The 14,368-nt window shown below is 42.8% G+C and overlaps 1 protein-coding gene across 1 annotated transcript; it reads right to left on the bottom strand.

Moving 5' to 3' along the window:
• Positions 1–449: 449 nt before the first annotated feature.
• Positions 450–14,216, bottom strand: pdzd7a (PDZ domain containing 7a). The gene is made up of 15 exons (XM_076077221.1): positions 14,024–14,216; positions 13,175–13,312; positions 12,807–12,981; positions 12,125–12,301; positions 11,551–11,698; positions 9,552–9,612; positions 8,331–8,858; positions 7,271–7,426; positions 6,652–6,824; positions 5,708–5,799; positions 5,512–5,603; positions 5,248–5,316; positions 3,767–4,417; positions 3,276–3,376; positions 450–626 (listed from the first exon to the last, which is right to left on the bottom strand). Exons 1-15 carry the CDS (start codon positions 14,214–14,216, stop codon positions 450–452), a joined length of 2,931 nt encoding a protein of 976 aa, XP_075933336.1.
• Positions 14,217–14,368: the final 152 nt, after the last annotated feature.

Raw genomic sequence — 14,368 nt, 5'->3', positions numbered from 1 at the left:
GCAGACCACTGGCTCCACAATCAGCAGAGGTCATGTTAAATTTGCCTTGTGTCAAACAGTGGCACAACTTTAACCAAGGAGGAGTTCATGAACTACATGATCTTATCATAAAACACATACTTACTTTTTTTTCTAGTTAATGTGCAATGTATGCGTTTAGTAAAAACAAAGCAAAAAAGTAGAAAAAGTGATCTATAACAATGTTAATCTGGATAAATGAACTGTTTCAACATGTCCACCTTTCTCTTCGACATATTCACTGTCATAACTCTGCCTTACAGAAGACAAATGCTTCTGTGCATCCATTCCTCTCCACTATGACCGGAGATCTATACGTCCCATATCCTCTCTTCTGGAGTGAACCCTGTAGTTTATTCACTCCCGCAGGAGTTGCAGGTTTTGGTGTCCTTCATGCCTGAACTGCAGTCTAACTGTGAGGCACACAAAGGTTAGTCTGCAGGTCTCTTGGGGCTGGTGGGGGTTGTAGGGACCTTGAAGACCTTGACCACAAAAACCATCGTGTCTTTGGCCTTGTTGCTGAACGCTCTGCGAATTACATCCACCGCGTGCTGATGAGTCACTCCCTGCAGACTCTCGCCGTCCACAGACAACACCTCATACCCTGCCTGCAAATACAAACACAGGATAAACAGCTTAACATGCAAGAACTCTTTCTAAACAAAGAATAGGATTGATTATTATTCATATGTCATGATTATGTGTATCTGTGTATGTTTTCCTTCCCATCTGTATCTTTTTTTTCTGAAGCAAACTGTCCCTTATACACAGTTCCCATACATCTGCACTGATTGTGTCCCTTGGCGGGAACCTGATTTATGCCAGAGAGAATTGGGGCTCTCCCATTAGTTTAATATATCCACACTGAAGGCCGTCACTAGTGCACATATAAAGTTTCCCCTTCAGCACAAGGTTGTTGAAAAAAGAACATACACTGAGACAACCCCACACACACACACGCACACACACAGCTGGGACCGCTTTCTCGTTGTTTCCTGCAGGATGCGAGCAGAGAGTGGCAAAACTTTGGAGGCCCGAGGAGAGGAGCTTCCTCTGATGTCATCAGCATTTGACGAGGATGCACCTGCCTCGTGTGCTCAACCTCAGTGATAGCAACACATAACACACACACACACACACACACAAGGCCATTGTTGTATTTCCACCAATCACGTCTTTTCCCTTTCCCTTTTCCTTTCCAGTGATTAGACACAAAGAGATTTGTTTTCCCTTTATTCTGCACTATTGCGTTTGATCTATTATAGGTCAAACATATTTGTACAGGAGGCGGTTAGACTTGTGCTGCCCCGTGTTTGCCCAGACAGGTTTTCTTACAGCTCATCACACAGTCTGGTGTTCACCAAAAACCTTACAGCCTTTCGTGAGGACAGTATCAAAAGATTTAGCTCCATTTAACCAGAGAGGAGATTAAAAGTGCTTTTTTTCATTTTTGAAAAGTAATTTATTTGAATTAAATAGATCCCAACCTAATCTGCCCCATCCTCTTTACAGCCATTTATGGAGCGCATTTATGAGGTTCCTCTTTTCTAGCCAATGGACGTCACGATCCAAAAATAACACGGCCTGTAAAAATGACTACAGCTTGCATGACAAGATCAGTGAATTGTTCACAATGTGGTTTACCAGGCCATTACAAATATATTCAACTAGATTATTTAGCTCAGGAGAGGAGTGTATTATCTATTGTAATGGAAATCTCTAAAGATAAATAGACATCTATCCATACACATCTCATTGTGGAGGATAAAAGATATTACTAAATCTACCAAAACGGATATTCTCTAATTTACCTCTAATGGCATCGAGCCAAACCTCTGCTCAGGTCTGTCCCTGAAACACATTTTATAATGTGATAAACCAACCCTTTCCACACACAAGCCTACATGGAAAAGGCGCAGCAAGAGGAGTGGTTATACTGGAACACAGAGGCCGAGACGACTGGTTATATTATGCTTTGAGAAGATAAACCCGGAGCATATCGCATACGAGTTTTTGAGTTTTGTCTCTTTTCAGGTTAATTCTTGTGAGGCCACACTGAGAAAGGCAATTGTCTATTTATATAATTGATTATCAGTTGTATGCACAGACTGCAGAGTGGTTGGTTTGGACAGAAGGGGTCTTGCCGTATTACTCTGAAATTTGGTTCAGTCATTGATGGTTCCCAGAGGGTGAAATGCTTAAACAATTATCGGATAGATTGCCATGAATTTCCATATTGACATTCATGTTGCCCTCAGGATGAATTGTGATAACGTTGGTGATGATACTGATGATAACGCTCAGCTCAAAGTACCTGTGTGACTAAGTACAGCCCCACAGACCTGTTAGCGTGGCTGTAGACTCTTAGTCTTGTTTCAATCTGTCTCTCTGTGTCACATTAAGGTTTTTACACATCCCAATATCCTGCTTTATTTTCCATCTCTGCCATTCCTTCCACTTTGCTGCTCTTACTGATTTCATGCCTTCTCTCAGTTGTTTACATCTTCTCTTTTTTATATTCTCCTCGCTTCTTCCAAGATTGGGTGCTTACCATGTGTCTTTGTATTGTGTGACTGCAGGCACTGAAGAGGGAAGTTCTTTGAATTTGAAAGTCTGAGAAGATACTGGATCTCCCCTATATTTGACGCTCTATTAGACCTGGGTATTGGTAACTAGCTGTTAGGAAACACACTTCTTTTCAAGTATCTTAATGCACGTGTTGTTTGTCTCTAGTCCAAAATTAGCCTGTGGTTTAACTGTAGTGAATGAGTATGTGTATCAGGTGTGTTTAAGTGAACCAGGCCAAGATCACGGATGACTGTTAAGTTACTGTGCAGGCAGTATATTACCAATACATTAGCAGACCAGCACCTGCGTGTACCTCATCAATAATGGAGGCGATTGGCTACTTGAGATGCCTCTCCGCTATTTTCGTCTCCATGCCTCATTGCACACCTTCAACCTCTCCGTCATAGACATGCGTACTTATAGCACCAACAACTCAACCGCAGGACAGAGGTCTGACAGGTTCTTACAATACACAACAACCAAGATGGACATTAATGTGCTGTTAAGAGGGAATGTTTAATACTTATGGTGAAAAGATGCATTATTATGTTCAATGTGTTTATCACCATTTGCAGTGCAAAGAATAATAATCATAATTTTTCATTTTTTAAATCCTTTGTCATTAACCTGACACCCATTTTTGTGATATATGGAGGTGTGTCTTCCTGTCTCTGCCATATTTAACTCACCTTGAGAGCCTCATTCGTAGATGCAGCTCCTCCTGGGAAGACTTTCTCAATTTTTATCATGGGCTGCACTCTAGACTCCATACCTCCAGAGATACTAATACCTGTAAACACACAGAGAAATACTACATTCATAAACTGAGGGATTGCTTGACAGTATTATATTCAAACTAGTCTAATAGTGTGTGTGTGTGTGTGTGTGTGTGTGTGTGTGTGTGTGTGTGTGTGTGTGTGTGTGTGTGTGTACTGTATACTCTCTTTAGTCATTTTTAGTTACCATTAGAGCATTAACTCTTCCCTTCAGTTTAGTGATACCCTGACCTCTACTGGTGAGGTAATGGATATGGGAGGGTGTAAACATTATAATGGACAGTTTACAATAGTCATTTAGCTGTTTTTACTGTATGTACTTGCAAGCAAATTGAACACACTGAAATCAATCGATTAAACTTGAATCAAAGTGGAAAATACACATGTTTCTGTATTGAACTCACCCAGTGACTGCTTGGCCTTAGAGATGGTCAAAGTGTTGATTTCATACTCCTCAGATGGCAGAGTTACTCTTCTTTTCACACCATTTTGTGAATGTCCATTGAGCTGCTGACTGCTCTCTCTGCCTGTGGATGGACTCTTGTCTCTCGGGGCCTCAAACACATCATCCAGAGGGGTCCTCCCTCGACGCTGTGAAGGCACATGTACGCTGACCTCTGTGTAGCCCTCCTGCCTGCTCTGTCTGCCATCTATGCTGTCAGGACTCAACTCCCTCAGCGCTCTCCCATGCCCGTTCCTCACAGGCGACCTCCCTCGTTCAGGAGTTGCATCTGACAATAAGGAGACCTCGTCATAGTGCGACGCCCCGTTCTCTCTTCTGTTTGAGGAGCGATGGGTTTGGCGCCCACGTTGAGAGCTGTGAGGTGATTCTCTGAGGAGGAAGCTGTGGGGGGGTAGGGGGCTCAGGGAGCGGGAGCGCACATTGGAAGAGACATAGTTGTCCACAGGTACATCCAGCAGAGGGGTGAAGGCACGAGATGGAGGCAGATGGCCTGACTGTTGGCTGGACAAACGTAATCTCTCCAACTCCTCAATCAGCTGACACTCCCGCAGTTTGTCCTGGACCGGCTGGAGGTGGAACCCACCCCTGTAGTCTGGACAAACGTTACATCTGTAATTCAGCTTTAACCCTGCAAAAGTTTATTTTAAAACTTCTGTTGAACTTCTGCATATAAACACAGTGATGAGCTAAAAGATTACTCCACAGATTTAACAGTACACTCACTATGGACAGTTACAAAAATGATCAAAAGTGCACAACCAGAGATATTGCCTTTTTTATAAAACCTGGTGCCTACAATACCCACAATGCAACCGTTTGGATCTAGAAAAGCACTCACTAAACGCTCTTTGAAATGTCACTGTGATTTTGGAAAGTGAGACGGCTGCAGTCAGTCTCAAGTAAGACTGTATTGATTGTGTCTCAATGACTCTTGAATAAAGAAACGGATAAAAGCATCTCTGTATTGTTGAAGTGTCACAATGGCCAACCAGGCTCGTCTCAGTCCTTTCTGTTGGCCACAGAGATGTAACACAAGCCTCTGCTTCAGCGCAGCCACAGGAAACCTGAGATATTTTGTGCATGACAATGTGTGTGTGTGTGTAAGTGTGTTTTATATGAAGTTGGAAGGTGTGTGTGCGTGCGTGCGTGCGTGCGTGCGTGCGTGCGTGCGTGCGTGCGTGCGTGTGTGGTGTTTCAGTTTGACACTACAGATATGAAGGGAGTCAGGATAGAAGTGAAGTGAGGCAGGAAAAATAAGAGCGGGAAGGGAAGGAGACAAAAGGTGAGAGGTGTAAGCCCCTAGTGTATCTCGTGTTACTCTAGGATTAGAGGACATCAAGCGGACGGAGAGGGTGTCAGAAGAAAGAGGTGAGGTCTCGACAGAGAAAGGGTGAGAGGAAGGAAGAGATACAGCGAGTGTACCTGGGATTGGGGTGATGAGGTGACGTCGAGGGGTTCCACTGCGAGGGGAGCGCAGAGCTGGAGAACGAACTAAGAAGAAATAAACTAGATATATCACTGGTTTTCCATAAATCCCTTTTCTATGCATAACCTGAGCTGCGTTTTCTAATTTATATATTTCTTTTGTATCTTTCATGCACAAAGGGAAATCGTGACCGTGAATAAGCTGAGCTCTATGAATAAAAATAATCTGAAAAGTGACGTTAAGTACATTCCTCTGCTTACCAGAGCGACTTTTGAGGATGTCGTACGCCTCCAGCTCAAAGGGCATGACCATGCTGTCAAACTGACCCAGCTCAGTAGTAGGTATCAGCATCCTGCAGAAGATATTGATCAGCATCAGTTACATGCATATCCAAACACACAGTATGTACAGATATAAAAACAGAATTATACTGTACATATACTCTATGTATCTCACCTTATTTCTCGGAGAAGTAGCAGTTTCTCTGGCCTGTCCAAGATTGCCAAAATGGGGCGCACTAAATCCTCAATCACAATGTCGGACAAAAACTGAGGGAAAGGTTAGATTGGTACACAAATTAGAGGAGAAGAATCAGAAGAACCAACTAGTGTGGTTGGGTATATAGAAGGATTTCCATCAGGTTATTTTCTGACTTTTAAATGGGTTAAAATTCAGTTTACTTGTCACAAGGAGTAATACTCAGCATGTGAAAACAGCCGTATAATTTCCTCTCTGGCTCTGGAGGGAGTTTTCCAAAGCTTGGAAAAAACAACCCTGATGATGTCATAGAGATGTCATCAGAATTGTCTCGGGACAGAAAGTGTGCGTTGCAAACTGAAGCTGTTAAGTTTGAAAGAAGAAAGCATTTAGGAGGAAGAGCGTCATTTCATTGTGAGTCCCCCAACTTTACCGAAGTGTAATACTAAATTCCCTTTAACTTGAGGTGTAAAAATCATCAACTGTACATTTTTATGATCGATATGATATGTTGCATGATGTTACTGATTTGTTGCATGTACATTAAATATTTGCTTTTCCAAGAACACCACTGCACTCTGCTGTTTTCAGTCTTTGGTGTTTAATTATAGTAACAGGTGAGTCGTACTGTGCTAAATAGACTCGATATCTCCTGCAAGGAGCTGATCCCCTGAAATTGGCCGCTGAGTGTGAGATGGAGCCAAATGAGACAAGGGGATCAAATGATGGCTGATATTTGATCCTAATCATAAACGACAGGCCAAATCCGTCTTTTTTCACAGCCGCTGCCAGACAGATCTATCACTAAAGGACACTCTGCAACACGGGGAACAATACTGCACACTTAAGTCTGAAAGTAGTTCGACAAACTAACAGAGGAGAGTGACACTGAGGTGTTCGTAATTTCAGATCGGAGAACTCACCCGCCGACAGTGTCTCATCACAGCTGCCACCTCATCCTGGCTGAGTAGTTTCTTTGCCATGTCCTCCACGTGCTGCAGGGTCTCTGGTCGGGGCAGCGGGCTGCTGTCTTTAACCCCAGCACGGGATTCCCTCGGGGAGGTCAAGAGCTGGAAGGGACGACCCCGCTCCTTATCTGAGGAATTAAAGGGAAAATGGAAAAATAAACAAGATCTGCAGATGGCATGAGATCTCACAAACCCAGGGATGTCCATGCAAAATGTCCCAGTGAGGATGTTGCAAAGCAAAATGAATTCACATCTACATCTGATGTTTGTCGGTTCCCGTCCCATATCACTACTGACGTTAACTTAGGAACTTCCAGAAATGAGCGAACAGCTGCAATGGACAAGAACACCGCACATGCCAGAAATATGATCCGAAACAGGCCACTATGCATTTTGCCTGGTTCCAGACCTCTGAATTGCTGCCCATATCTCTAATTTGTTCAGTGATTCAAATATAATAACTGAAGTGAAACAAAATGGCAATTCAGTCAAAACTGTAGGCTATATTTTGCTTGGTTGAATGCAGAATATGTGCCTGGAAAGAAGAAGAAAAGCCCTGTGACTGCGCTCTCACCTTTGTTGGCATGGTGAGATGGGGACTTGGAGCGGCTTTTCTCTTTACGGTCTTTCTTGAAGAACAGGTTGACAAAGGTTTTAGATCGCTGCAGGCTGGTTTTACCCTCTCCAGAGCTCTTCTCCTTCTGTTGTCTCTGCTTTTTTTGTCTGTCTTCTATAGGTGGAAAAAAGAAGACAAAATGATTTTAACATCTGCAAAATTATGTAAATTTATGCAAACAAGTAATTTAACTAAACCACTAATTCATACGAAAATCTTCCATAAATGGTGTTGAACCATAGCCAGAATAGGACATTCTGCATCTCTGTGTTTGGTGTTGAAAACATAATTCATTCGTACTTCATTAATTTCATTGCATTTATTTGCACTGCTCCATGCTTAAATGTTGGCTGATAAACTCTCTCTGCTATGAGTACAGACTGTTCATTTCTCTTCCAGTCAGCTCCTCTGTTCACTGCAGTAAATCTGCCACTGTGTAAAGTAACACAGTAATACTGATGAATTGCAGCCACCCTAACCTGAACACAGCCCTATCTTTAGAAGGCACTACAGCGAAGTGCTCCTGCTTACATAACAGATGGCGACTCGGCCCTGAGCTTCAACCCAAGCACCCGCCGGCTGCTGGAGGTATGAATGAGCTGGATGAATTGAAAAGGAAGGGCTAATAACTCAACAGCCCCGCCAAGGCTTGGATGAGATATTCTCCATATGCTCGTTGTTATTCATTTCTCACAGAGGTATAACAACTGAGAGTAAAGGACGGTAATTAATCAGGAGCCTGCGTTGAACTTTGTGCTCTTGGACAAATTGTGTCTGGAGCTTAAATCAGCCATGTGGAGTCTGGATGTTCTTGTTTACTTCCTGGAGTGATAGAAAGATGAGGGATCATTAGACTGATTTCTGGAGATCGGTGATACTACCTCTATAATCAACAACCACAATACAGAGTACAACCTGACTGATAACTGAAGTTGCCTCCCTCAAACATGTTTTGCACAGTTATTTTCTGAAAAGTCTTGTTCCTTTGCAAGAATTCTGTTAAACCTGCAGGTCTCACCTGACACAGTGATGTGGCTCTGGGAACGTCTGATTGGCTTCCGTGGTCTGCTCAGGGCCATCAGCGCTGCCGTCTTAGGTGAGTGTTTCACTACTTCCTGGTCCCCAGGTGACAGCGTCCTCGTACGTCCCTGCCCTCCTTCTCCAGATCCTCCCATCTCCCTCGGGCCTTCCCCTTTCCCTCGTATGACTGTGTCCTTCAGCAGCAATGTGGCACCTACAGTCCGGCTAGTTTCTGTGGCGACCAGTCTGTCTGGGTACGACCCATTAGTTGTGGGCTGGTCTGGTTGGTTTGGGGGTTGGGGGTCGGTCTGCATGGCGGTGTCAGCAGTTCGCTCTGCGCTGCTTTGACGTCGGGAGCTGTCCTCCGTGGAGATGGCGACGTCTACCATCTCGGAGCCAAAGACATGAGGGAAAAGAACCTGGGAGAGACCACTGAGGGAGCTGAAAGGGGTGCTGGAGGACAGCGAGGAGGCAGGGGAGTTGGAGTCTGAACCCTGGGAGGATGGTGCAAGGCCCCCATTGGCCACTGTAGAAAACAATCCATAATTAAAACGAACAATGGTGATTAGTGTGTGTTTGAAAATATTATTGTGTGTGTGCAATATGAATAAAACTGTTAAATTGTTATATCTGAGCACAACAAACACACAGACAGACACAAGCTGCAGGGTTACATAGTGAGCTTCATTTCGTCATTTTACACAATCTGCTTTGTTTGGATCAGAGTCTGTCTGCTCTCATGTCCTGTTACTCCTCTGAACTTTTTTGAGAGACAGAACATGAACCCGGAGTTATTTTATTTCTTTCTTTTTTTAATGAAACTCCAAAATGACTCTGCATCTTGACCCAGATGTCAGGTCGTGCTCTGTTCCAGACGACTGAGCTGCCTTTGAGTACACTGAATTAATCCCTGTCTGTGTTCAGAAATATTAAACTGAAAAACAAGGAATTTGACTCCTGTGAATATGTATAAGCAGGATACATGTGGCCCCTGTTCCACTTTTTTAAATAAGATTCCCAAGTAGAATCAAAGTGACTTTGCAAACGGAAATGATGATTAAAAACTCCAAATCACAAGGTCACATCTTCATTATTTTGCTCTATAATACTTAGTTTAATGTAGGTCATTCTTTTCATACTACTGTTCAAGTCATCGTCTCTATAAAAACTCATCTTAAACTAACTCTCTCTTGTAAAATCATATTTATAGTTAACATACAATTGTCGAGCCAGCCATATTCTGCCACCATCTCCTTGTATGCAGGGTATCTGCCAGCTTCCTGTTGAAGAGCAGAAACAGGAAATGTTCAGCAAAATGTTTATGATAACATAAACCGTTATGATAAAACTACAAATTGTTATATCTCAAAACGTGTCTACACCTGATGCTCTTAGGCACAGCGGTGCTTTGAGCTAAACACTCATGTCAGCATGCTAACATGCTCACAATGACAACGTTACAATTCAGATGTTTAGCAAGTTTAATGTTACCATGTTCACCATCTTAGTTTAACATGCTGTCATTTGCTCATTAGCACAAAAAAAACAGCCAAGGCGTGGTGGTGTGATGAGATTAGTTTATAAACTTAAGTATTGATGAACTAATGGACAAAAGTTGCGGATCACCAAAGTTATACAATTCATCGTGAGGGGAACGTGAATGTCTGTACCAAATTTCATGCTAATCCATCTGCTAATTGAGACATTTCATGCAAAATCACAAATGTTGACTTAATGGTGGTGCTGAAGGAAAAGTCAGGGGTCACCAAAGTCATTGGGATTCCTCCTCCGGGAACCATGAATGTCTGCACCGATCCATGCAATAGTTGTTGAGATATTTATGTGAGTGTTGGTCCAACAGACAGACCGATATTTACATCCATTAAAACGAGTCAAGCAATAGTTTGTTAGAGTCAGACCTACAGGACAACAACATAGCTTCTATTATTTCATTTAATATTTAGTTCACAAAGGTTTAGAGGAAGGAGCCGTTTTGCGTTAAGAATTGTTTTCCAACAGCCTGTCAAGTCTGATTTAAGGGATTGTCTCACCAACACGGCGTAAAGGTCAAAGAGAAGACCTGCAGATGTATCAAGGTTACATCTACAATTGTCAACTACACCCTTGGATGCCCAGTTTAGTGTCTAAATTAACATTACACATTATGTAACTCTGTCACCACAACAAATGGGTCTCATATAGGACAGAGGGAAGACATAAATTTCAGCTTTCTGTTGATTATAACCTGATCCCTGACTGCCTTTGAATAATGAACGTCGTGCCTGGCTGTTTTTCACACGTGGAACCTGAGATCAGAGGAGTAAAATGAGCACACAGCAATGTCAGCGAGCTAAGAGAGCACTCAGACACACTGCACAATACACATGTGCCCATTCATACACACAAACACACACACACAATTCCTTTATCTAAAAATGACACAGGTTAAGTGGCGCGGCTTTGAACACATGCGTACACACAGACATGCGTAAAGAACTGGAGGGCTGTAAGCCAGCTGCCTGCTCTGCTGTTCAGCCTCAGTCTGTCCCCTCCTAAGAAGAGCTGGTGTTGTTTAACACGCTGTAACATTTATTATGTCACAGCACTTTAAAGCACCCAATCAATTGTTATGTTTCACAAACACTGAACCACAGATGTATGAAGGACCAAGTAGGACACAGTTCTGAAATCAGACAAAAACCTGCATTTTGGACACTTGAGGGGACCAAGCTGAAAACACAACATTTATATATTATCACCTTGTTGATGTGGTTAATGTTTTTGATGATCCAGCAGACAACAGAAACCTGTAAGAAAATGTAAGCTCACTCTCCTTTTAGCTCTGCTTTCTTCTCCACTGACTTCTATTTCGCTCTTTAGTTGCTTAATGGTCGACGATATTCACCAGCTAGTCGCTAACAGTGTCTGTCTGCTGTTGTTGGTGAGCATGTATTATACATTGGGTTTTAAGAGTTTATTAGCTTTAAAAAAAGGGATGATTAGAGCGGTGAGAGTTAACCAAAACCAAAAGTTGCAGGTCAGACTAAAACAATGAGCTTAGAGAGGCTACAATGTGCCATAGAGCTGAGGGGGACCGCAGAGTTGGGTGATAATTCACTGTCATTACAAGCTATCATTAGATTCATTATTAATATAACAACTATTGATTTGTAGACTTTTAAATTTCCCCTCAAGTTTATCTATAAACTGTCTCTCACCCTGATGGTCAACATGACATGAGTGTGGCTCTTCAGGACCTCTACTGCATTGCTATGGGTGATGTCATCAAAGCTGATCCCATTGGCTGCGAGGATTTGATCGCCCATCTTGATGCCATGCTGCTCTGCAAGCCCGCCCGGGTCCAACCTGAAGAGAAAGTGCATTAAGGCATTAATACTGTTGGCACTTACAGTATTACGTTATAATTGACTTATTAATTACGTCATTTTCTACTCTACTAAGTATTTAGAATATTTTACATATACTAAATGTATGTGTTTTGTTCACACTACAAATTAATCAAAGCAGCTTCTTAACTTGTGTTGTAATGGTGATTCTAATTGATTCCTGATTGCTTTGATTCAATAAAACAAGAACAAACAAACAAAACAAAGCAAATGAGATTATCTGATTTTTAATTCCTGTGGGAAAATTGTGTTCTTATCTGCCACCCTTTTCTCCTTTTTGCTCAAGGACACTGCGTGCACCCACTGCACCACCCTGAATAATTTTGTTTTTCTGGAGTAAAACAAGCATTCGCTGAACTGGTTTCAAACCACACTTGGTTCATACTTAGAAACATAAATTCCTAGTCCGAACTCTTTGCCTCCTCTGATGTTGAAGCCCAAACAGTAGTCATCTGAGGTGGTGAAGAGATGTACGATCCTGCGGAGAGCGCTGTCTGAACTGGCCTCTGACGGTGTTTGACCGCTCTCCTCCACCACCATCCGCCGGTGAATCAGATCCACCCTACACACACACACACACACACACACACACACACACACACACACACACACACAGACAGACACATGCAAAAGATGACACATATGCATGCCTGAAAACATCCAGATACACTGCTTTCTCTTCCTCCGCTGCAGTCAGGCCTGTCAGTATCGGTTAATCAAATAGCCATAAAGGTCATGGAGGTAATCCATCCACTGCTGCCACATGAAACCAAGATACAGTATATCCCACAAGAAAGATAACCAGTGTGAGCTACAGTCAAGCAACAAGACTTCACAAAACAAGGGCCATGGAAAGGTCAGTGGTGGTAACAGCAAGGTTGTAGTCTGTACTTTGCATAACAATAGAGCAAAGTACAGTGATAATATTCAGTTACAGTTTGGTAAAGTTGTTGAATTAACTATGAATTGTAAATATTTAATTGTAGATTCAATGTAAGATATCATTTTTGGCAGCCTTATTCACATTGACACAACTGAGCAGCACCTCTCAGCTGTTTTGGCCTCACCATGTGGTCTTCTCCTTGGAGTAGCGGATGCCGGGGATCTTGCCCACCCGTCTCACCACCATCCGCAGCCTGTTGTTGCCCGTCAGGACCTTCACAGCGCTGCTCATGGTGATGCTCTCCAGGCTGACCCCGTTCACCTCCACCAGCTTATCGCCCACAGTCAGCCCGGCGAGCGCTGCAGACACAGGTGGAGCTCAGCATGATGCACAAGAGTAAATGTCACATGGAAACAGAAGACCACATGCCCAGATGTACGCTCACTGAAAAATAAGCTTGCCGTCACCATGAGAAACATATTCTCACACACACACACACACACACACACACACACACGCACACACACACACACACACACTCTTCCTAATAACCTGCAGAGCTGTCATCTTCCACCTTGCTGACAAATATGCCGAGTCCATGTTCAGAGCCCCCGCGGACACTGAAACCCAGACGCCCATCTGGACTCTTGTCGACTGTCACTGTGTGAATGTCTTTACAGTCATCTCCTCCTGCAACACAAAAAAACTAAGTCAGAACGTCATTCAAAAGTCATTCAAAACTGATTTAAAACCAAATCATTTGCAGAAATTCTTGAGAAGCATTTCTTTGGGGTAAAGAGAACTGAAACATCAATATATTGTCAATACTTTAATATCTAATACATATAAATTTGAGCAACTTCCTGCCAATTCCTCAAACAAAGAAATATTAATTAAATGTTCCTCCAAGTAGTTTGAACTTTCCCAACCTTGAGTCACTGAGATATCCATGTGTTCTGTATCTATAGGGCTGCGATCAACAAGAATTTTCATCATTGATTATTTTGCAAATTATTTTCTCAATTCATTCATGAATTGTTTCATCAATAAAATGTCAGAGAATAGTTCCCAGAGCCAAAAGTTAAATCAGCTATCTGCTTGTTTGGTCACAAAAGTAAAAGATTCAGTTTACTATTATAGGAGAATAAAAAAACAGCAAATATTTACATTTTAGGAACCAGAACCACTTTGGATCACGTTGGATCACATTTGATTGACTAAACAATTAATTGACTAATCATTTCATTTATATTATCTAAAGTATATTGCATTATTAATAATACCTTGACTTTCTCTAAACTCTAATCTACATTGGTGCTGACTAAACAACAGTCTTGAATGTGCCTCTGCAGCCAGTGGCCCTGTGTGTGTTACAGTGGTGACGGAGGACTGTGAGCTCACCATCAACAGGTGCGTTGATGAGAATGACTCTGCCCATCGGTGAGGAGGACCTGCGTCTGTGGCGGTGCTGTTTCTTCTGCATGTAGCGCGTGGTGCTGTGGGAACCCCCCGTCTGGCCTCCGTGGTTTAAGTGGGGGTGCCCCCCTCCATTTGTCATCTCCCTCCAGCCAGAGGGGTGAGAGGAGCGAGCCATGCTATGTGTCTGGCAACTCTTCCCTTAGTCATCCAGACAGGAGGATATCTGTGGTCCACTGTCAGGATGGAAGAGGTGCAGCCTGGGATTTAGGCAACAGAGGTGAGGAACAGATGTGGTGGGGAATTGGACTCTTTTTTGCTCTTGCTGGT

The sequence above is a fragment of the Anarhichas minor genome, unplaced genomic scaffold (assembly GCF_050575085.1).
Source record: "Anarhichas minor isolate MPS153535 unplaced genomic scaffold, ASM5057508v1 ptg000058l, whole genome shotgun sequence".
Lineage (NCBI taxonomy): Eukaryota > Metazoa > Chordata > Actinopteri > Perciformes > Anarhichadidae > Anarhichas > Anarhichas minor.
The sequence above is the reverse complement of the archived record's forward strand: the minus strand, read 5'-3'. Positions and strand labels throughout refer to the sequence as shown.

Excerpts from the sequence above, each read along its gene's own strand:
- pdzd7a (XM_076077221.1), bottom strand. The coding sequence starts at position 14,216 with ATGGCTCGCTCCTCTCACCCCTCTGGCTGGAGGGAGATGACAAATGGA. Across the intron at positions 12,982-13,174 it reads GGAAGATGACAGCTCTGCAG|CGCTCGCCGGGCTGACTGTG; the intron begins GTTATTAGGAAG and ends CTGTGTCTGCAG. Across the intron at positions 5,604-5,707 it reads CTACTTCTCCGAGAAATAAG|GATGCTGATACCTACTACTG; the intron begins GTGAGATACATA and ends TATCTTCTGCAG.